The 24,881-nt window shown below is 46.7% G+C and overlaps 1 protein-coding gene across 11 annotated transcripts in view; it reads left to right on the top strand.

Moving 5' to 3' along the window:
• The window catches only part of SPDEF (SAM pointed domain containing ETS transcription factor), a 1,047,406-nt gene that overhangs the window by 220,941 nt on the left and 801,584 nt on the right, over positions 1–24,881 (top strand). For 3 of the 11 annotated variants that reach the window (XM_069756550.1, XM_069756551.1, XM_069756549.1), the window contains exon 3: positions 6,952–8,427. The exons of the other annotated variants lie outside the window; for them this stretch is intronic. In XM_069756550.1, the coding sequence (XP_069612651.1) occupies positions 6,952–7,886 (935 nt within the window). In that variant the 3' untranslated portion in view covers positions 7,887–8,427. Of the gene's footprint in view, positions 1–6,951; positions 8,428–24,881 lie in introns of those variants that run through there. 11 annotated transcript variants of the gene reach the window in all.

Here is a 24,881-nt window from a genome sequence, read left to right as displayed (position 1 = left end):
CCTTGAATTGATTACCGCCTTCTTAATAAATTTACAGTCAAATTTCAGTATCCTTTGCCGTTGCTGTCTGATTTGTTTGCTCGTATTAAAGGGGCTAGTTGGTTCACCAAGATAGATCTTCGAGGGGCGTATAATCTTGTGCGTATTAAACAGGGCGATGAATGGAAAACAGCATTTAATACGCCCGAGGGCCATTTTGAGTACCTGGTTATGCCATTCGGGCTTTCCAATGCTCCATCAGTATTTCAGTCCTTTATGCATGACATCTTCCGAGAGTACCTGGATAAATTCCTGATTGTGTATTTGGATGATATTTTGGTCTTTTCGGATGATTGGGAGTCTCATGTGAAGCAGGTCAGAATGGTGTTCCAGGTCCTTCGTGCGAATTCCTTGTTTGTGAAGGGGTCAAAGTGTCTCTTTGGAGTTCAGAAGGTTTCATTTTTGGGGTTCATTTTTTCCCCTTCTACTATCGAGATGGACCCTGTTAAAGTCCAGGCCATTTACGATTGGACTCAGCCGACATCTGTGAAGAGCCTGCAAAAGTTCCTGGGCTTTGCTAATTTTTATCGGCGCTTCATCGCTAATTTTTCTAGTGTTGCTAAACCGTTGAATGATTTGACCAAGAAGGGTGCTGATGTGGTCAATTAGTCTTCTGCAGCTGTGGAGGCTTTTCAGGAGTTGAAGCGTCGTTTTTCTTCTGCCCCTGTGTTGTACCAGCCAGATGTTTCGCTCCCGTTTCAGGTTGAGGTTGATGCTTCTGAGATTGGAGCAGGGGCTGTTTTGTCGCAAAGAAGTTCTGATGGCTCGGTGATGAAGCCATGTGCTTTCTTTTCTAAAAAGTTTTCGCCTGCTGAGCGTAATTATGATGTTGGTAATTGAGCGTTGTTGGCCATGAAGTGGGCATTTGAGGAGTGGCATCATTGGCTTGAAGGAGCCAAGCATCGCGTGGTTGTCTTGACAGATCACAAGAATTTGACTTATCTTGAGTCTGCCAAACGGTTGAATCCGAGACAGGCTCAATGGTCGTTATTTTTCTCCCATTATAATTTTGTGGTTTTGTACCTTCCGGGCTCTAAGAATGTGAAGGCTGATGCCCTGTCAAGGAGTTTTGTGCCTGACTCTCCGGGTGTTCCTAAACCGGCGGCTATTCTCAAGGAGGGGGTAATTTTGTCTGCCATCTCCCCTGATTTGCGGCGGGTGCTGCAAAAATTTCAGGCTGATAGACCTGACCGTTGCCCAGCGGAGAAACTGTTTGTCCCTGATAAATGGACTAATAGAGTTATCTCTGAGGTTCATTGTTCGGTGTTGGCTGGGCATCCTGGAATCTTTGGTACCAGAGATTTGGTGGCTAGATCCTTTTTGTGGCCGTCTTTGTCACGGGATGTGCGTTCTTTTGTGCAGTCCTGTGGGACTTGTGCTCGGGCTAAGCCCTGCTGTTCTCGTGCCAGTGGGTTGCTTTTGCCCTTGCCGGTCCCGAAGAGGCCCTGGACGCATATTTCTATGGATTTTATTTCGGATCTCCCTGTCTCTCAAAAGATGTCGGTCATTTGGGTGGTTTATGATCGCTTTTCTAAAATGGTCCATTTGGTACCCTTGTCTAAATTGCCTTCCTCCTCTAATTTGGTGCCATTATTTTTCCAGCATGTGGTTCGTTTACATGGTATCCCGGAGAACATCATTTCGGACAGAGGTTCCCAGTTTGTTTCGAGGTTTTGGCGATCCTTTTGTGCTAGGATGGGCATTGATTTGTCTTTTTCCTCGGCTTTCCATCCTCAGACAAATGGCCAAACCGAAAGAACTAATCAGACTTTGGAAACATATCTGAGATGCTTTGTTTCTGCTGATCAGGATGATTGGGTGTCCTTTTTGCAGTTGGCTGAGTTCGCCCTTAATAATCGGGCCAGCTCGGCTACTTTGGTTTCGCCGTTTTTCTGCAATTCTGGTTTCCATCCTCGTTTCTCTTCAGGGCAGGTTGAGTCTTCGGACTGTCCTGGTGTAGATACTGTGGTGGATAGGTTGCAGCAGATTTGGACTCATGCGGTGGACAATTTGACATTGTCCCAGGAGAAGGCTCAACGTTTTGCTAACCGCCGGCGCTGTGTGGGTCCCCGACTTCGTGTTGGGGATTTGGTTTGGTTGTCGTCTCGTTATGTTCCTATGAAGGTTTCCTCTCCTAAGTTTAAGCCTCGTTTCATTGGTCCGTATAAGATTTCTGAGGTTATCAATCCTGTGTCATTTCGTTTGGCCCTTCCAGCTTCCATCCATAATGTGTTCCATAGGTCGTTATTGCAGAGATACGTGGCGCCTGTGGTTCCATCCGTTGATCCTCCTGCCCTGGTGTTGGTCGAGGGGGAGTTGGAGTATGTGGTGGAGAAGATTTTGGATTCTCGTGTTTCGAGACGGAAACTCCAGTACCTGGTCAAGTGGAAGGGTTATGGTCAGGAAGATAATTCCTGGGTTTTTGCCTCTGATGTTCATGCGGTCGATCTGGTTCGTGCCTTTCATTTGGCTCATCCTGGTCGGCCTGGGGGTTCTGGTGAGGGTTCGGTGACCCCTCCTCAAGGGGGGGGTACTGTTGTGAATTCTGTTGTCGGGCTCCCTCCTGTGGTCATGAATGGTACTTCGGCTGGTTCTGTCCATGGACTTCCTCTGGTGGCTGTGGGTGTTTCTGAGTTTCCTTCCACAGGTGACGAGACTAAGTCGTTAGTGGGCTGCTCTATTTAACTCCACTTAGATCTTTGCCCCATGCCAGCTGTCAATGTTGTACTATTGGTCTTGTTCGCTCCTGGATCGTTCTGTTACCTGTTTACTCCAGCAGAAGCTAAGTTCCTCTTTGCTATTTTCCTGTTCGCTATTTTTTCTGTCCAGCTTGCTATTGTGAATATTGCCTTGCTTGCTGGAAGCTCTGGGACGCAGAGGGGGCGCCTCCGCACCGTGAGTCGGTGCGGAAGGTTTTTTTCCTGCTCACTCTGCGTGGCTTTTTGTAGGTTTTTGTGCTGACCGCAAAGTGACCTTTCCTATCCTCTGTCTGTTCAGTAAGTCGGGCCTCTCTTTGCTAAATCTATTTCATCTCTGTGTTTGTGTTTTCATCTTATCTCACAGTCATTATATGTGGGGGGGCTGCCTATTCCTTTGGGGAATTTCTCTGAGGCAAGGTAGGCTTTATTTTCTATCTCTAGGGCTAGCTAGTCCTTAGGCTGTGACGAGGCGCATAGGGAGCGTCAGGAGCGCTCCACGGCTATTTCTAGTGTGTGCAATAGGATTAGGGCTTGCGGTCAGCAGAGCTCCCACATCCCAGAGCTTGTCCTGTATGAGTTTAACTATCAGGTCGGGTGCTCCTAACCACCAGGTCATAACAGATAACATCTCAGAGATCTTCTCCGCAGGAGCGAATAGCTCTGGAACAGGAAGTCACAATATTGCTAAACAAAGGGGTTCTTCTGAAAGTCCCTCCCCAAGAAAAAGGGAAAGGGTTCTACTCTCCGGTTTTTCTCAGGAAGAAACCAGACAGGTCTTTCAGGACAATTATCAATTTAAAAAACCTAAACAAACACCTGATAGTGGAACCATTCAAAATGAAAACAATAAAAACATTGGTCAAAATGTTGTTTTCGAGTTGTTTCATGGTAGTACTAGATTTAAAGGACGCATACTACCACGTCCCCTAGTTGACAGTATGACCAACTGCTGAGTCTCTGGGGCGCAGTACACTCTACATGCCTCTATTGCCTTTTTGAAGACCTCACGCACACCATCACTGGTACATGCACCCCGCATGTCCTCGGATACCTCCATCACGCACTTGAAGAGCGAGGTCTCATTTTCTTCACGGACAGATGGCTTCTGGTTTACCTCAGACACTTCCAACAAGACATCTGCCACAGAAATCAGGAGCAAAGCATTGGAGTAACTCAAATCACCGTATATAGAAAAAAGTATACATTTATTTAAACAAATATTTTTTTAAAAACACGTAAGATATGATAAGGTTTCAGGATATACAGTATATAGTAATGTGCACACAGCAAGCCAATAACAAAACTTTTACAATAGTTATATATCAGTTAGATATTGATATAATTATAAATATAGCTTCGGCCCATTATAAGCAGTAGGGGCAATGTAACAGATAGCCAAGCAAGGCTCTAATGGGTGTAAAATAAGTGCATATCATGCAGTGATATAGAGCCCCGCCCAGATAACCATACATGCAACACAATATTATGCAAGCAAGCAGCTTGGATGGTAAACATATCATTCATTCTCTGAGCTGAAATATCCTGCATGTCTATTGCTCCAGTCCCTGACAGCAAGCAGCTTGGATGGTAAACATATCATTCATTCTCTGAGCTGAAATATCCTGCATGTCTATTGCTCCAGTCCCTGACAGCAAGCAGCTTGGATGGTATCTGAGTCATTCTATCTTCGGCATTGAATCCTGCATGTATCTATATATGTTAGTCATCCTATTATGCCTTTGTTTGTGTTTATAGATATTTAACTCACTTTTGCATGTCCTTACTCAGAGAGATCACATAACTGTTTCAAAGTGGTTTATGATCCATGTAGACCTGGACATTTGTTTATCTGATCACTACATTTATTGTGTCCTGTTGTCTCAACTGAGTTAGATTGATTGCTAACGGGCTTTAACCCAAAAAAAAAAAAAAAAAAAGGGAGATCTAAGGGCTAGCCTTCTATAAATGTAGATTTAGCTTGGGGATGCATTCGTGCACTGTTATTCGTGTATTTTTTATTCAAAGTACTTTTTTTTCTAAGTACTCGGCAGTTATAACATGGCAGTTAGACAGGGCAGGAGACAGGTAAGACAATCTAAATCTAATCAATATTCACTTGAAACAGCACAAATACTCACCATATTTATTTGTATAATCTATATTCTGGCTGCTGCATTCACTCACATTCACCGCCCTCGCATTAACTCTCTACACTCCATCCATATCGGCCCCTCTGTCCTTGCCTCTCCTATGTATAGCACTCATCCTCTATTCACATTGCTTAACAGCACAGATCCATTCAGTCCCACCATCCAACACAAGAGATGCTCTCACAAATCACTTAACCATCTGCTCACTCTTTCGATCCTCCTTCTCCTAGTCGCTGGAGACATATCTCCAAACCCCGGCCCCCCATGTTATAGCCAGTCAAACCTCCCAATTGCTACACCCAGAAACCCCTCTAACCTTATTAATATTCCCTGCATGCCTGCTGTCTCTTTCAATTGTGCCCTTTGGAATTCTCGCTCTGTGTGTAATAAACTCTCCTTTCATTCATGACTTCTTCCTTTCTAATTCTCTTAATCTCCTGGCTCTTACTGAAACCTGGATCCAGCAGTCAGACACCACTGCTGCTGCTGCTCTTTCATATGGTGGACTACACTTTTCTCATACCCCAAGATCAGACAACAGAGCAGGTGGAGGCGTTGGCCTGCTCCTTTCACCCAAATGTACTTTCCAAGTTATCCCCCAAGTACCCTCACTTGTCTTCCCTTCCTTTGAGGTCCATGTGGTCAGACTCTACGTCCCCTTCTCCATGCGAGTGGCGGTGGTGTATCATCCTCCCGGCCCCTCTCATCAGTTCCTGGATCACTTTGCCACCTGGCTTCCACACTTTCTCTCCTGTGACACCCCCACCCTTATCATGGGTGATTTCAACATCCCCATTGCCTCTCCCCTCTCCCCATCTGCTTCTCACCTTTTATCGCTATCCTCCTCTTTTGGCCTCTCGCAGCATACTAACTCTCCAACACATGAAGATGGAAACTCCCTTGACTTGGTCTTCTCCCGACTTTGCTCAGTGGATGATTTCACAAACTCCCCTCTCCCGCTCTCTGACCACAACCTTCTTTCATTCTCTATCAAGAACTGCCATCCTGCTCAGGTCACCCCCACTTTCCACACTTATAGAAACATACAGGCCATTAACACCCAGAAACTTATGAAGAACTTGCAGTCCTCATTGGCCCCTATCTCCTCCATCTCATGTCCTGATTCTGCATTGAAGCATTACAATGAAACCCTGCAAAGTGCTCTGGATGAAGCTGCTCCTCCTATACATAAAACAACTCGGCACAGACGGCAACAACCGTGGCACACGCTGCAAACACGTTTCCTGCAGCGGTGCTCCAGGTGCGCAGAACGTCTGTGGAGAAAATCTAATCTACCCGAAGATTTCATCCATTATAAGTTCATGCTAAAGACATACAATTCTGCCCTTCACCTCTCCAAACAAACCTACTTCAACACCCTCATCACCTCCCTGTCCAATAACCCTAAACGTCTCTTTGACACGTTCCAGTCCCTACTCAACCCAAGAGAGCAGGCCCCAACCACGGATCTCCGTGCTGACGATCTGGCCAATTACTTCAAAGAAAAAATTGACCACATTCGACAGGAAATCATCTCCCAATCTCTTCATACCATGCACTGTCCTCCCTCCCCCACTGCATCTAGTTCACTCTCTGACTTTGAAGCAGTTACAGAAGAAGAAGTAAGCAGGCTCCTTGCATCTTCTCGCCCGACCACTTGCACCAGTGACCCCATTCCATCACATCTCCTCCAGTCCCTTTCCCCGGCTGTCACCTCTCACCTAACAAAAATATTCAACCTTTCCCTCACTTCCGGTATTTTTCCCTCCTCATTTAAGCATGCCATCATACATCCATTACTTAAAAAACATCCCTCGATCAAAACTGTGCCGCTAATTATAGACCTGTCTCTAATCTTCCCTTCATCTCTAAACTCCTCGAACGCCTGGTCCACTCCCGTCTTACCCGCTATCTCTCAGATAACTCTCTTCTCGACCCTCTTCAATCTGGCTTCCGCTCTTCACACTCTACTGAAACTGCCCTCACTAAAGTCTCTAATGACCTACTAACAGCTAAATCTAATGGTCACTACTCCATGCTAATTCTCTTTTATCTCTCTGCAGCATTCGACACTGTGGATCATCAGCTCCTCCTCACTATGCTCCGCTCCATCAGCCTCAAGGACACCGTTCTCTCCTGGTTCTCCTCCTATCTCTCTGACCGATCCTTCACTGTATGTTTTGCTGGTTCCTCCTCCTCTCACCTTCCCCTTACTGTTGGGGTTCCTCAAGGATCAGTCCTAGGCCCCCTACTCTTCTCATTGTATACTGCCCCTATTGGACAAACAATCAGTAGATTTGGTTTCCAGTACCATCTCTATGCTGACGACACCCAATTATACACTTCTGCTCCTGATATCACACCGACCTTTTTAGAAAACACCAGTGATTGTCTTACCGCTGTCTCTAACATCATGTCCTCCCTCTATCTGAAACTAAACCTGTCAAAAACTGAACTCCTCGTGTTCTCTCCCTCTACTAACCTACCTTTGCCTGACATTGCCATCTCCGTGTGCGGTTCCACCATTACTCCAAAGCAACATGCCCGCTGCCTTGGGGTCATCCTTGATTCTGACCTTTCATTCACCCCCTACATCCGATCACTGGCTCGCTCTTCTTACCTGCATCTCAAAAACATTTCTAGAATTCGCCCTTTTCTTACTTTCGACTCTGCAAAAACTCTTACTGTTTCACTTATTCATTCTCGTCTGGACTATTGTAACTCTCTACTAATCGGCCTCCCTCTTGCAAAACTCTCCCCGCTCCAATCTGTCCTGAATGCTGCAGCCAGGATCATATTCCTCACCAACCGTTACACCGATGCCTCTATACCCTGTGCCAGTCATTACACTGGTTACCCATCCACTCCAGAATCCAGTACAAAACTACTACCCTCATCCACAAAGCACTCCATGGCTCAGCACCACCCTACATCTCCTCCCTGGTATCAGTCTACCACCCTACCCATGCCCTCCGCTCCGCTAATGACCTCAGGTTAGCATCCTCAATAATCAGAACCTCCCACTCCCGTCTCCAAGACTTTACACGTGCTGCGCCGATTCTTTGGAATGCACTACCTAGGTTAATACGATTAATCCCCAATCCCCACAGTTTTAAGCGTGCCCTAAAAACTCATTTGTTCAGACTGGCCTACCGCCTCAATGCATTAACCTAATGATCCCTGTGTGGCCTATTTATAATAAAAAAAAAAAAAAGGTTCCTCGCATCATGTTCTCATACACTTTATGCAGTTAATAGCCCTTTGTGTCTGTACTGCTACATACTTAGGCAGTTAACTGGTTCATGCAGCTTTACATGAACACCCGAGCCTTACACTATAGCTGGTCCGAATAACTAAAGCAATTGTTACCATCCACCTCTCGTGTCTCCCCTTTTCCCCATAGTTTGTAAGCTTGCGAGCAGGGCCCTCACTCCTCCTGGTATCTGTTTTGAACTGTATTTCTTTTATGCTGTAATGTCTATTGTCTGTACAAGTCCCCTCTATAATTTGTAAAGCGCTGCGGAATATGTTGGCGCTATATAAATAAAAATTATTATTATTATATTATTATTATGCCATAGCAGTTATGTGTAAAACACTGATATAAAAATTAAGTATATTTATAGTTCTGGCTATAAATTATGGCTCCTCTGGCAGAAGACCTTTTACTGTTTGTAGAGGTCACAGATTGCCACGTTGACAGGTGACCTCTAAGCTCCGCCACCTCTTTCTCCAAGGCACCCACTCGGCACTCAGCAGCCTGTCTCCGAAGCTCCTCTTGCTGCAACCGGGTATCCACAGTCTTCTGGACCCTCTTCAGCTCGCTTCCTCTATCCTCTGGACTGGTTGAGCTCTCATCACTTGAGGAGGCATCTGCTTCAGGCCCCACTTCCTTGATGGCCTTCTCCACCTCTGCACCCTCGGTCTTCACCTGGGATTCAGCAATGGCATCTTAGACCCTCTCTTGGGTATCCGGGTACCCCAGCTCTTCCGCATCAGCCACTATGGAGCCTTCACCATACTCTGCCACCGCAGATGTGGGTCTACCACAGGCCAGCTCCTCATGAACTACGTGGATTCTTGCTCCACCAGCGCTCTCCACTGGCCAATCATCCAACTCCAACCTAGCTGTTGCTACTGTCAACAACACGTCACAGTCACCCTCGGAGTTTGTGTCACACCCCCAAACATGGTGAACCTTTCAGTTGCTTTCTAACCGGGTGTCAGATCCACACGTTTTATCTACCACATCTGTTATGACCTGGTGGTAGGAGCACCCGGCACGACCTGATAGTTAAACTGACACAAGACAAGCTCTGGGATGTGGGAGCTCTGCTGACCGCAACCCCTAATCCTATCACACACACTAGAAATAGCCGTGGAGCGTTCCTGACTCTCACCGGACGCCTCTTCACAGCCTAAGAGCTAACTAGCCCTAGAAATAGAAAATAAAGCCTACCTTGCCTCAGAGAAATTCCCCAAAGGTAAAGGAAGCCCCCACATATATTGACTGTGAGTTAAGATGAAGTCACATACATAGAAATGAAACAGATTTCAGCAAAGGGAGGCCAGACTTACTAAACAGACAGAGGATAGGAAAGGTATCTTTGCGGTCAGCACAAAAAACTACAAAAGACCACGCAGAGTGTGCAAAAAGACCTCCGCACCAACTAACGGTGCGGAGATGTCACTCTGCATCCCAGAGCTTCCAGCTAGCAAGACAAAATCATGATATCCAGCTGGACAAGGAAACAAAGAACAAATAATAACTAGCAGGAACTTAGCTTCTGCTGGAATAGACAGGTCATCAGAAAGATCCAAGAGCGAACTGAACAAATGCAGGAACATTGACAGCTGGCATGGAGTAACAATCTGAGTGGAGTTAAATAGAGCAGCCAACCACAGGATACACCACGTCACCTGTGTAAGGAACCTCAGAAGCAGCAGCTCCACTCACAGCCACCAGAGGGAGTCCATAGACAGAACTCACCGAAGTACCATTCACGACCACAGGAGGGAGCTCGACAACAGAATTCACAACACACATCACTAACTAACTACTAGACCATTACCAGTCATATTGTGGCACACTTCAGGTGACGTCAGGTCAGTAAGTTGGGCAGACGCATCTTTTCCTCTGGTCACTCATATATCTGACCCGTCAGTTTTGGGAGGTGTTACTGCCAACGTCGTGTCACTAAGTTGGGCCCATCCAGCATTTTCCTTGGTCATGCCCACCTTATTATTATTTATTTATTTATTTATTTATATAGCACCATTAGTTCCATGGTGCTGTACATGAGAAGGGGTTACATCAAAATACAAATATCACTTACAATAAACAAAACTAACAATGACAGACTGGTACAGAGGAAGAGGACCCTGCCCTTGCGGGCTTACATTCTACAGGATTATGGGGAAGGAAACAGTAGGTTGAGGGTTGCAGTAGCTCCAATGGTATTGAGGTGGCCGTGTGGTCTCTATAGGCTGTAAGCTTCCTTGAAGAGGTGGGTTTTCAGGTTTCTTTTGAAGGATCCAAAAGTAGTGAATAACCGGATGTGTTGGGGCACTGAATTCCAGAGGATGGGTGATATTCGGGAGAAGTCTTGGAGGCGATTGAGTGAGGAGCGAATAAGCGTGGAGGAAAGGAGGAGGTCTTGGAAGGACCGGAGATTACATGAGGGAAGATATTGAGAGATTAGTGTGGAAATATACGGAGGAAAAAGGTTATGGATGGCTTTGTAGGTCAGTGTTAGTAATTTAAACTGGATAAGCTGGGAAATTGGGAGCCAGTGAAGGGATTTGCAAAGAGGTGAAGCAGGAGTGTAATGAGGAGAGAGATTAATTAGTCGGGCAGCAAAGTTAAGGATGGACTGGAGGTGTGCGAGAGTGTTAGATGGTAGGCCACAGAGGAGTATGTTGCAGTAGTCGAGGCGGGAGATGATTAGGGCATGCACGAGCATTTTGGTAGAGTGTCGGTTGAGGAAAAGACGGATTCTGGAAATATTTTTGAGCTGGAGGCGACAGGAGGTGGCGAGAGCTTGGATGTGCGGTTTGAAGGACAGGGCAGAGTCAAGGGTTACTCCGAGGCAGCGGATTTTGGGGACAGGGGAAGTGTGATATCATTTATTTTGATAGATAGATCAGGTAGGGAAGATATTCATGATGGAGGAAAGATGATGAGTTCAGATTTGTCCACATTGAGCTTGAGGAAGTGAGAGGAGAAGAAGGAGGATATGGCTGATAGACATTCTGGGATTCTGGAGAGCAGAGAGGTGACATCTGGGCCAGAGAGGTAGATCTGAGTGTCATCGGCATATAGATGGTACTGGAAGCCATAGTACTTTATGTGTTGTCCCAGGCCGAGTGTATAGATTGAGAAGAGTAAGGGTCCTAGGACAGAGCCTTGGGGGACTCCAACAGGGAGGGGGCGAGATGAGGAGTGTTATGATCCGGTGACCTTGGAGCAGCATGAAAACTTTCACTGAAGTAGGTGGTAACTGTACTGACCGCAAATCCTGATCTTAACACCGCAACTAGAAGTAGCCGTGGGGTGTACCTAACAAACCCTACACACCTCGTCACAGCTGGAGGACTAAATACCCCTATAGATGGAAATAGGAATTCTACCTTGCCTCAGAGCAGAACCCCAAAGGATCGGCAGCCCCCCACAAATATTGGCTGCGAGTAGGAGAGGAAAGACACACACAGGCAGAAAACAGGATTTAGCACAAGAGGCCACTCTAGCTAAAATAGGAAAGGATAGGACAGAGTACTGTGCGGTCAGTATTAAAACCCTTCCAAAAATATCCACAGCCGATTATGCAAAAATTCCTCCATCTAACTAAAGACGTGGAACATATATCTGCAACTCCAGAGAATCCTACACTCATAGCAGGAATACAATCAAAAAACAAGCACACAGCATGTGTGCCATAGAAGAAGAAACAGACACTTATCTTTGCTGAATTGGCAGCTAAGCAGGAGAAGCCAGACAGAGGTCCAACACCTCCCAAGAAACATTGACAACTGGAAAGGACTAATGAGTCCTGCAAACCTAAATACCCCAGTCAGAACTGCAATCAGCAAATACACCTGTCCAGGACTGCAGCCCAGGGACAACTGCATTACCACCTACACCCACCGGAGGGAGCCCAAAAGCAGAGATCACAACAGAGGAGGTAGTATGGGAGTACGAAACACTAAATGTGCGGTTGGCAAGGTATGAGGAGATCCAAGATAGGGCAACGTCTTTGACCCCAAAGGAAGAGAGGATCTGTAGTAGGATGCAGTGGTCAACTGTATCGAAGGCAGAGGACAGGTCTAGGAGGAGGAGTATAGAGCATTGTCTGTTAGCTTCGGCTGCAAGTAAGTCGTTAGTAATTTTGGTCAGGGCAGTCTCAGTGAAATGGTGGGGACGGAAGCCAGATTGTAGGTTGTCGAAGAGAGAGTTAGATGCAAAGTGAGAGGAAAGTTCAGCATGGACATGCTACTCTAGGAGTTTGGAAGCAAATGGGAGCAAAGATATGGGGGCGATAGCTGGACATAGTGCTTGGGTCAAGGGATGGCTTTTTGAGGATAGGTGTGATTGTGGCATGTTTGAAGGCAGAAGGGAAGGTACCAGAAGTTAGTGAAAAGTTGAAGAGATGGGTTAGGGATGGGATTAGTGTGGTAGTGAGGTTGGGGAGGAGGTGGGATGGGATGGGGTCAAGTGCACAATTGGTGAGGTATGATTTGGAGAGAAGATGAGCAAGCTCCCCTTCAGAGATTTTGGAGAGTGAAGTTATGGGGTTTGGGCATTGGTCTGACATACAAAGGGGTTGTGGTGGTTGGACAACAAAGACTTGCCTTGTTTGGTATATCTTATTTTTGAAGTGCGTGGCAAAGTCCTCGGCAACGATTAGGGAACTCAGAGGGGGCACTGGTGGGCGGAGGAGGGAGTTAAGTGTTGAACAACTGTTTGGTGTTGTGGGATAAGGTAGATACAAGGGTTGTGAAGTAGGCCTGTTTAGCAGAGGTGAGAGCTGATTTCAATGCCAGTGTTGCTTGTTTGAGTGCAGTGAAATCATCTTGTGAATGCGTTTTCTTCCAACGCCGTTCTGCAATTCTGGATACTTGCCGAAGCTTTTTAGTGATGTTATTGTGCCAGGGTTGTCTATTGGTTCTTCGCACTCTGCTATGCATGACAGGGGCGGCCATGTCAATAGCTGATGCAAGAGTGGCATTGTAGAAAGCAGTGGCAGTGTCTGTGTTGTGGAGTGAGGATATAGAGGACAGTGGTAGGATAGAGTCAGAGAGTGTGTGGGTGTCTAGGTGTGTGAGGTTCCTGCGTGGGTGCGCATGGTGCTGGACATGGGTGACATGTGAGGAGGACAGTGATGAGAAAGTGAGTAGATGGTGGTCAGATAGAGGGAGAGGGGAGGTTGTGAAGTTAGATAAGGAGTATAAACGGGTGAAGACCAGGTCTAATGTGTGTCCGTCTGTGTGGGTGGTTGAGGAGGACCACTGAGTAAGTCCAAAAGATGAAGTAAGGGACAGGAGTTTGGAGGCTGCTGACTGGTGGGTGTCAATGGGGATGTTGAAGTCACCCATGATGATGGTGGGAATGTCAGCAAACAGAAAGTGAAGGAGCCAGGTGGACAATTGGTCAATAAAGGCAGTGGTCGGGCCCGGAGGTCGGTGTATGATGGCCATTTGGAGGTTGTAGGGGGAGTAGATGTGGACAGAGTGGACTTCCAAAGAGGGGAGGATAAGGGAGGGTAGAGGTGGGATTGGGTTAAAGAAGAAAGGAGAAGGCCCACTCCTCCACCATGTTTGTTGCCAGGGCGAGGAGTGCGGGTGAAGTGGAGGTCACTGTAACATAGTGCAGCAGGGGAGGCTGTTATGATCTGGTGGTTAAGGAACAACATGGGACAAGCTCTGAAGGAGGTGGTATCTGTACTGACTGCAAACCCTGAACCTAGCAGCGCAACTAGAAATAGCCGTGGGGGGTACCTGACACTCCCTAGACCCCTCGGCACAGCCTAAGATCTAACTTCCCCAAAAGATGGAAACAGGAAACCTATCTTGCCTCAGAGAAAATCCCCAAAGGAAAGATAGCCCCCCACAAATATTGACGTTGAGAGGAGGGGAAAATAACATACGCAGAAATGAAATCAGATTTTAGCATAGGAGGCCATACTAGCTAGATAGATAGGACAGGAAAGGATACTGTGGGGTCAGTATAACAACTACAAAAAATCCACACAGAGTTTACAAAAATCTCCACACCTGACTAAAGGTGTGGAGGGTAAATCTGTCTCCCAGAGCTTCCAGGTAACAGAAATAATCAATACTGACAAGCTGGACAAAATATAGAATGCACAGAACAATAAGTCCACAACATGTGGACTGAAATGAGCAAAGCCAGGACTTATCTTTGCTGAACTGGTCAAGAAATCAGGGAAATCCAAGCAGAGATGTGAATCCAGCCAGGAAACATTGACAAGTGGCACTGGCTGAAGGGAAGAGCCAGGAATAAAAGCTGAGCAGAAAGACAATTAGTGGAAGCAGCTGCAGATTACTAAATCCAAGGAACAGCCATTCCACTTAAAACCACCGGAGGGAGCCCAAGAGCAGAACTCACAAAAGTGCCACTTACAACCACCGGAGGGAACCCAAGAGCAGAATTCACAACAGGAGGCTGTGTCAGAGGGTGTCAGCCATGTTTCTGTGATGCCCAGAAAGCAAGGATTACAAGATTTAAAGAGATCATGAATCACGTGGAGTTTATTGCAGATGGAACGGGCATTCCATAGTGATCCAGAGAGAGAGTTCCGGGGGGTGGGCGTCATGGGCACGGATTTGAGGTGGGGAAGATTTCGGGTGTTTAAATTGGGTTGGGAGTGATAGGAGGGGGTAGTAATAGGAGCTATGAGCTGTGGGGGCCCAGGATTGGGAGATATGTCTCCAGGAGTGAGGATAAGCAGAGAGAGAGACAGAGCAGGTGGGAGAAAGAGAGTGGGCGGCTTGTTTTGTGTTTTATTAGGAGAAATCTGAGGTTGAGGAGCAGGTCAGCAGAGGAGGTCAGATGGGGAGGCAGGAGGGAAGGAGAGAATATTACTTGGTTAGGGGGTGCTGGAGTTTGAGGATAGCAAAGGAGAGTGAGGAGTAAGGGAGCCAAAACAGTTAGAGTGTATGTCAGCATGATGAGAATAACTGTGGCGGAAAGGGAAAGAAATTTAGTACATTTATTAACAGTGGTTAGTCTTACCTTCTGTTCACTTCTGGCTCAGGCATATTTATGCTGTAATATTTTCTGTTATCCTTTTAGAGAAATCCTTCTAGAGACAGACCAAGACCTTAGGACTGTCAACTCTATGCACATTATGTTAATGTGTACCCCCCAGGAAGAAATGTTTGTCAGCACATACACTTAAGGTACCTTCACACATAACGATATTGTTAACGATATCGTTGCATTTTGTGACGTAGCAACGATATCGTTAATGAAATCGTTATGTGTGACAGCGACCAACGGTCAGGCCCCTGCTGGGAGATCGTTGGTCGCTGAACAAAGTCCAGAACTTTATTTAGTCGCTGGATTTCCCGTGGACATCGCTGGATCGGCGTGTGTGACACCGATCCAGCGATGTCTTCACTGGTAACCAGGGTAAACATCGGATAACTAAGCGCAGGGCCGCGCTTAGTAACCCGATGTTTACCCTGGTTACCATCCTAAAAGTAAAAAAAACAAACACTACATACTTACCTACCGCTGTCTGCCCCCCGGCACTGTGCTCTGCACTCCTCGTGCACTGGCTGTGAGCGTCGGTCAGCCGGAAAGCAGAGCGGTGACGTCACCGCTCTGCTTTCCGGCCGCTGTGCTCACAGACAGTACAGGAGGAGTGCAGAGAAGCAGAGCGCCGGGGACAGACAGCGGTAGGTAAGTATGTAGTGTTTGTTTTTTTTACTTTTAGGATGGTAACCAGGGTAAACATCGGGTTACTAAGCGCGGCCCTGCGCTTAGTTACCCGATGTTTACCCTGGTTACCGGCATTGTTGGTCGCTGGAGAGCTGTCTGTGTGACAGCTCTCCAGCGACCAAACAGCGACGCTGCAGCGATCCGGATCGTTGTTGGTATCGCTGCAGCATCGCTTAATGTGAAGGGGCCTTTAATGTTTGGCCATTCCAAGTATAGGAGACACGCTCCTTTATATTGGCAAAACATTATTTGGAGGCCATAGTCCACATTTATTGCAAGGGGGATTGGGGTTCGTGCAAATTTGGGGCAGGCCTTCATGGGAAACTTTATGAGAGTACCAAATGACTAATAATGGGAACTTAGTGTTCCTTTGGCCATTCAGTACGTGGGTTCAACGTTTTATTGGGGTGCGTGTAACTTTGGGGCAGGGCAGACCTTGCATTCAATGCATAAGCAAACAGTATGGGAGTACAAAATGAATAATGGGAACTTGGTTTTCATATGGCCATCCAGTACGTGGGTTCAAAAGCTTAATGGAGGCGTGTATCTTTGGGGCAGGGCGGGCCTTGCTTTCAATGCATAAGCAAACAGTATGGGAGTACCAAATCAATATTGGGAACTTTGGTTGCATGTGGTAATCTATGACATCTATTGAATGGGTTGTTGGAGTACGTGTAAATTTTTGGCAGCCCTGCCACACATTGCATATGCAATATGACAACTGCCTACTGCTGGCCCTATAAAAATAGACTTTGTGACTAGGGTTGAGCGACTTTTACTTTTTTAGGATCGAGTCGGGTTTCGCAAAACCCGACTTTCTCAAAAGTCAGGTCGGGTGAAATCGGCCGATTAATGCGAAAAGTCGTGGATCGAATGAAACACGAAACCCAATGCAAGTCAATGGGGAATCAAAGTCGGCAGTGAGTGGAGGACAGGAAAACACCTACAGTGCCTACAGTGCCCATTTTTATGCCAAAAACATCAATTTTTATTTCTTAAGCTTGTCAATCTTAATTTACTTTATAATAATAGTTAGGCATTGAAAACAGGGGGTCATTTGGCTAAAGTTTTGGGGGGTATGGCTGGCTCAAGAATTTAGTGGGCCCAGGAAACGCGGACTACGTCACATCGGTGGAGCAGGGAGAGGTAAGTATTGAAAATTTGCAAGTGCTGTGATCCCGAGCAAGCAGGGGGGACCACTTGTTCGCATTGGCACTGGCACAGGGCCCCTCAAAGTACGGCGGTGTGTTTGACGGCGGGGGCGCCTCCCACCGGCAGAGACACTTTTGCGTACTATGAGGGGCCCTGTGACAGTGACGTCACCAAAGAGTATGCCCCCCCACCTGATGAAGGAACCTGCTCTTTCATCTGCACCTTCCTCTTTGTCCCCGTGTAAGGTGGTATAGTATGCGGGAAGGGGAACCTGACTTTCAGCAGGGTCAGATTGTGGCTGTGTAGAGAGCAAGGGGAATGTAGTGGTCTGGGTCAATGTACCAGCAAACTCATGTAGCAGTGGCTGGCCAATGGGCAGGAGGAGGAGGAAACACAGATATAGTCCCAAAGAATAAAGTAGGCTAAATGCAGTTCAAAATTGGTAACAGGACTAAACAGGCGGCATAGCTTTGTTCAGTGGCGAAAAACTGTAATGAGTGGCAGACACAATTAGTAGGCCTAAGTAATAAAGTGGGCCAAATGAAGTTCAAAATTGGTAACAGGAGTAAACAGGCGGCACAGCTTTGTTCAGTGGAGGAGAACAACAAGTAGCGGCAGACACCGTTAGTACGCCCAACCAAGCCAGTAGCCCAAATGCGGTGTAATATCTGATATAGCCCGAAAGCCAGAAGATTGAAGCTCAGCTTTGTAAAGTGGAGAACACCAAGCAGCCGCAGACAACATTAGTACGCCCAACCAAACCAGTAGCCCAAATTCAGTGTAATATGTGATGTAGGCCGAAAGCCTGAAGATTGAAGCTCAGCTTTGTAAAGTGGAGGAGAACACGAAGCAGCCGCAGACACCAACCAGTAGCCCAACCAAACCAGTAGCCCAAATTCAGTGTAATATGTGATGTAGGCCGAAAGCCTGAAAATTGAAGCTCCGCTTTGTAAAGTGGAGGAGAACACCAAGCAGCCGCAGACAACGTTAGTACGCCCAACCAAACCAGTAGCCCAAATTCAGTGTAATATGTGATGTAGGCCGAAAGCCTGAAGATTGAAGCTCAGCTTTGTAAAGTGGAGGAAAACACCAAGCAGCCGCAGACACCGCTAGTAGGCCCAACCAAACAAGTAGGCCAAATGCAGTGTAATATTTGATATAGGCTGAAAGCCTGTAAATTTAGGATCACCTTTATTCTGTGGAGAACACCAAGCTGCGGCTGACACCATTTGTAGGCCAAACCAAAGAAGTAGGCCAAATGCAGTTAAATATCTGACACCGGATGAAAATTGAGGCTCAGCTTTGTTCAGTTGAGAACAACAGTAATGGGAGGCAGACACAGTTAGTAGGCCTTAATAAGTAAGTAGGCAAAATGCAGTTCAAAATAGGTAAGTGGAGTACACAGGCGGCATAGCTTTGTAAAGCAAAGGACAGTTGTAATGTGTGGCACGGTCAGACAGGCAGACAGAGGCCTAAAATAAAAAAAGTAGGCTAATGTCAGTTCAAAATGTGTTTGAATAGTACACAGGCGGCATAGCTTCGTAAAGCGGAGGACAGTTATAATGTGTGGCACGGACAGACAGGCAGACAGAGGCCTAAAATAAAAAAAGTAGGCTAATGTCAGTTCAAAATGTGCTTGAGTAGTACACAGGCGGCATAGCTTTGTAAAGCAGAGGACAGTTGTAATGTGTGGCACGGGCAGACAAGCAGACAGAGGCCTAAAATAAAAAAAAGTAGGCTAATGTCAGTTCAAAATGTGTTTGAGTAGTACACAGGCGGCATAGCTTTGTAAAGCGGAGGACAGTTGTAATGTGTGGCATGGTCAGACAGGCAGACAGAGGCCTAAAATAAAAAAAGTAGGGTAAATGCGGTTCAAAACTGCAAGCAGGACTAACCCGGAGGCCTAGCTTGTTTCAGGGAGAGAGAGTTGTAATGTGTGGCGCAGACAGACAGACAGACAGACAGAGGCCTAAAATAAAAAAAGGTGGCAAAATGCGGTTCTAAACTGTTACCAGGACTAACCCGGCGGCGTAGCTTGTTTCAGGGGGGGAGATGTTATGACCTGGTGGTTAGGACAATAATGGACCTGGTGGTTAAGAGCACACGGAATGACCTGATAGTTACTGATAATAAAGGACGAGCTCTGGGACGTGGGAACTCTGCTGACTGCAATCCCTAATCCTATCAAACACACTAGAAATAGCCGTGGATTGCTCCTAACGCTCCCTATGCAACTCGGCACAGCCTAAGAAACTAGCTAGCCCTGAAGATAGAAAAATAAAGCCTACCTTGCCTCAGAGAAATTCCCCAAAGGAAAAGGCAGCCCCCCACATATAATGACTGTGAGTAAAGATGAAAATACAAACACAGAGATGAAATAGATTTAGCAAAGTGATTCCCGACTTACTGAACAGACCGACGATAGGAAAGGTTGCTTTGCGGTCAGCACAAAAACCTACAAAAAGACCACGCAGAGGGTGCAAAAAGACCCTCCGCACCGACTCACGGTGCGGAGGCGCTCCCTCTGCGTCCCAGAGCTTCCAGCAAGCAAGACAACAATAAAAATAGCAAGCTGGACAGAAAAATAGCAAACCAAAGAAATACAAGCAGGAACTTAGCTTCTGCTGGGAAGACAGGTCACAAGAACGATCCAGGAGTGAACTAGACCAATACTGGAACATTGACAGGTGGCATGGAGCAAAGATCTAAGAGGAGTTAAATAGAGCAGCCAGCTAACGAATTAACCTCGTCACCTGTGGAAGGAAACTCAGAAACACCCACCAGAGGAAGTCCATGGACAGAACCAGCCGAAGTACCATTCATGACCACATAAGGGAGCCCGACAACAGAATTCACAACAGTACCCCCCCCTTGAGGAGGGGTCACCGAACCCTCACCACCAGAGCCCCCAGGCCGACCAGGATGAGCCAAATGAAAGGCACAAACCAGATTGGCAGCATGAACATCAGAGGCAAAAACCCAGGAATTATCTTCCTGACCATAACCCTTCCACTTGACCAGGTACTGGAGTTTCCGTCTCGAAACACGAGAATCCAAAATCTTCTCCACCACATACTGCAACTCCCCCTCAACCAACACCGGGGCAGGAGGATCAACAGATGGAACCACAGGCGCCACGTATCTCCGCAATAACGACCTATGGAACACATTATGGATGGCAAAAGAAGCAGGAAGGGCCAAACGACATGACACAGGATTGATAACCTCAGAAATCTTATACGGACCAATGAAACGAGGCTTAAACTTAGGAGAGGAAACCTTCATAGGAACATAACGAGATGACAACCAAACCAAATCCCCAACACGAAGTCGGGGACCCACACAGCGCCGGCGGTTAGCGAAACGTTGAGCCTTCTCCTGGGACAATGTCAAATTGTCCACCACATGAGTCCAAATCTGCTGCAACCTATCCACCACAGTATCTACACCAGGACAGTCCGAAGACTCAACCTGCCCTGAAGAGAAACGAGGATGGAAACCAGAATTGCAGAAAAACGGCGAAATCAAAGTAGCCGAGCTGGCCCGATTATTAAGGGCGAACTCAGCCAACGGCAAAAAGGACACCCAATCATCCTGATCAGCAGAAACAAAGCATCTCAGATATGTTTCCAAAGTTTGATTAGTTCGTTCGGTTTGGCCATTTGTCTGAGGATGGAAAGCCGAGGAAAAAGACAAATCAATGCCCATCCTAGCACAAAAGGATCGCCAAAACTTCGAAACAAACTGGGAACCTCTGTCAGAAATGATGTTCTCCGGGATACCATGTAAACGAACCACATGCTGGAAAAATAATGGCACCAAATCAGAGGAGGAAGGCAATTTAGACAAAGGTACCAAATGGACCATCTTAGAAAAGCAATCACAAACCACCCAAATGACCGACATTCTTTGAGAGACTGGGAGATCCGAAATAAAATCCATAGAGATATGTGTCCAAGGCCTCTTCGGGACCGGCAAGGGCAAAAGCAACCCACTGGCACGAGAACAGCAGGGCTTAGCCCGAGCACAAATCCCACAGGACTGCACAAAAGAACGCACATCCCGCGACAGAGACGGCCACCAAAAGGATCTAGCCACCAAATCTCTGGTACCAAAGATTCCAGGATGACCAGCCAACATCGAACAATGAACCTCAGAGATAACTTTATTCGTCCACCTATCAGGGACAAACAGTTTCTCCGCTGGGCAACGGTCAGGTCTATTAGCCTGAAATTTTTGCAGCACCCGCCGCAAATCAGGGGAGATGGCAGACAAAATTACCCCCTCTTTGAGAATACCCGCCGGCTCAGGCAAACCCGGAGAATCGGGCACAAAACTCCTAGACAGGGCATCCGCCTTCACATTTTTAGAGCCCGGAAGGTACGAAACCACAAAGTCAAAACGGGAGAAAAACAGCGACCAACGAGCCTGTCTAGGATTCAACCGTTTGGCAGACTCGAGATAAGTCAAGTTCTTGTGATCAGTCAAGACCACCACGCGATGCTTAGCTCCTTCAAGCCAATGACGCCACTCCTCAAATGCCCACTTCATGGCTAGCAACTCTCGATTGCCAACATCATAATTTCGCTCAGCAGGCAAAAATTTCCTGGAAAAGAAGGCGCATGGTTTCATCACCGAGCAATCAGAACTTCTCTGCGACAAAACAGCCCCTGCTCCAATTTCAGAAGCATCAACCTCGACCTGGAACGGAAGCGAAACATCTGGTTGGCACAACACAGGGGCAGAAGAAAAATGACGCTTCAACTCCTGAAAAGCTTCCACAGCAGCAGAAGACCAATTGACCACATCAGCACCCTTCTTGGTTAAATCAGTCAACGGTTTAGCAATACTAGAAAAATTATTGATGAAGCGACGATAAAAATTAGCAAAGCCCAGGAACTTCTGCAGACTCTTCAGAGATGTTGGCTGAGTCCAATCATAAATGGCCTGAACTTTAACAGGGTCCATCTCGATAGTAGAAGGAGAAAAAATGAACCCCAAAAATGAAACCTTCTGAACACCAAAGAGACACTTTGACCCCTTCACAAACAAAGAATTCGCACGCAGGACCTGGAACACCATTCTGACCTGCTTCACATGAGACTCCCAATCATCCGAGAAGACCAAAATATCATCCAAGTATACAATCAGGAATTTATCCAGGTACTCTCGGAAGATGTCATGCATAAAGGACTGAAACACTGATGGAGCATTAGAAAGCCCGAATGGCATAACCAGGTACTCAAAATGGGCTTCGGGCGTATTAAATGCTGTTTTCCATTCATCGCCCCGTTTAATACGCACAAGATTATATGCACCACGAAGATCTATCTTGGTGAACCAACTAGCCCCCTTAATCCGAGCAAACAAATCAGACAGCAGCGGCAAGGGGTACTGAAATTTGACCGTAATTTTATTTAGAAGGCGGTAATCAATACAAGGTCTCAGCGAACCATCCTTCTTGGCCACAAAAAAGAACCCCGCTCCCAATGGCGACGATGACGGGCAAATATGACCCTTCTCCAAGGACTCCTTCACGTAACTCCGCATAGCGGCGTGCTCAGGTACAGATAAATTAAACAGTCGACCCTTAGGAAACTTACTTCCAGGAATCAAATCGATAGCACAATCCCTATGCGGAGGTAGGGCATTGGACTTGGGCTCATCGAATACATCCCGGTAATCAGACAAGAACTCTGGGACCTCAGAAGGGGTGGATGATGAGATAGACAGAAATGGAACATCACCATGTACCCCCTGACAACCCCAGCTGGACACAGACATTGATTTCCAATCTAATACTGGGTTATGGACTTGTAGCCATGGCAACCCCAACACGACCACATCATGCAGATTATGCAACACCAGAAAGCAAATATCCTCCTGGTGCGCAGGAGCCATGCACATGGTCAGCTGGGTCCAATACTGAGGCTTATTCTTGGCCAAAGGCGTAGCATCAATTCCTCTCAATGGAATAGGACACTGCAAGGGCTCCAAGACAAACCCACAGCGCCTAGCATACTCCAAGTCCATCAAATTCAGGGCAGCGCCTGAATCAACAAATGCCATGACAGAATAGGAAGACAAAGAGCAGATCAAAGTAACGGACAAAAGAAATTTCGACTGTACCGTACCAATGGTGGCAGACCTAGCGAACCGCTTAGTGCGCTTAGGACAATCGGAGATAGCATGAGTGGAATCACCACAGTAGAAACACAGCCCATTCTGACGTCTGTGTTCTTGCCTTTCAGCTCTGGTCAAAGTCCTATCGCACTGCATAGCCTCAGGTTTATGCTCAGATAATACCGCCAAATGGTGCACAGATTTACGCTCACGCAAGCGTCGACCGATCTGAATGGCCAAAGACATAGACTCATTCAGACCAGCAGGCATAGGAAATCCCACCATGACATCCTTAAGGGCTTCAGAGAGACCCTTTCTGAAAATAGCTGCCAGCGCACATTCATTCCATTGAGTGAGCACGGACCACTTTCTAAACTTCTGAAAATAAATCTCTATCTCATCCTGACCCTGACACAGAGCCAGCAAATTTTTCTCTGCCTGATCCACTGAATTAGGTTCATCATACAGCAATCCGAGCGCCAGAAAAAACGCATCAATATTACATAATGCAGGATCTCCTGGCGCAAGGGAAAATGCCCAGTCTTGAGGGTCGCCACGTAATAAAGAAATAATGATCTTAACTTGTTGAACTGGGTCACCAGAGGAGCGGGGTTTCAAAGCCAGAAATAGTTTACAATTATTTTTAAAATTCAAAAACTTAGCTCTATCTCCAGAAAATAACTCAGGAATAGGAATTTTAGGTTCTAACATAGAATTCTGAACCACTAAATCTTGAATGTTCTGTACACTTATAGTGAGATTATCCATCAAAGAGGACAGACCCTGAATGTCCATGTCCACACCTGTGTTCTGAACCACCCTGAGGTAAAGGGGAAAAGAAAGACAGAACACAGTGCAAAGAAAAAAAAATGGTCTCAGAACTTCTCTTTTCCCTCTATTGAGAAGCATTAGTTCTTTGGCCTCCAGTACTGTTATGAACAGGTGATTCAGAACCACAATGGACCTTGTAGTTCAGAGCACACAAAGTGACCTGACAATTACCAAAAACATAGGACGAGCTCTGAGACGTGGGAACTCTGCTGACCGCAATCCCTAATCCTATCCAACCACACTAAAGGTAGCCGTGGAGCGCTCCTGACCAGTCCTATGCGCCTCGAGCACAGCCTGAGAAACTAGCTAGCCCTAAGAAAGAAAAATAAGCCTACCTTGCCTCAGAGAAATACCCCAAAGGAAAAGGCAGCCCCCCACATATAATGACTGTGAGTTGAGATGAAAATACTAACGCAGAGATGAAATAGATTTAGCAAAGTGAGGCCCAACTTACTGAACAGACCGAAGATAGGAAAGATTGCTTTGCGGTCAACACAAAACCCTACAAACAACCACGCAGAGGGGGCAAAAAGACCCTCCGCACCGACTAACAGTATGGAGGTGCTCCCTCTGCGTCCCAGAGCTTCCAGCAAGCAAGAAAAACCAATATAGCAAGCTGGACAGAAAAAATAGCAAACAAAAATAACACAAGCAAAACTTAGCTTATGCAGGATAGACAGGCCACAGGAACGATCCAGGAGAAAGCAAGACCAATACTGGAACATTGACTGAAGGCCAGGATGAAAGCACTAGGTGGAGTTAAATAGAGCAGCACCTAACGACTTAACCTCATCACCTGAGGAAGGAAACTCAGAAGCCGCAGTACCACTCCCATCCACCAAAGGAAGCTTATAAACAGAGCCAGCCGAAGTACCACTCACGACCACAGGAGGGAGCTTGGCCACAGAATTCACAACACAGGTG

Source organism: Ranitomeya imitator, chromosome 3 (genome assembly GCF_032444005.1).
Source record: "Ranitomeya imitator isolate aRanImi1 chromosome 3, aRanImi1.pri, whole genome shotgun sequence".
NCBI lineage: Eukaryota > Metazoa > Chordata > Amphibia > Anura > Dendrobatidae > Ranitomeya > Ranitomeya imitator.
The sequence above is the reverse complement of the archived record's forward strand: the minus strand, read 5'-3'. Positions and strand labels throughout refer to the sequence as shown.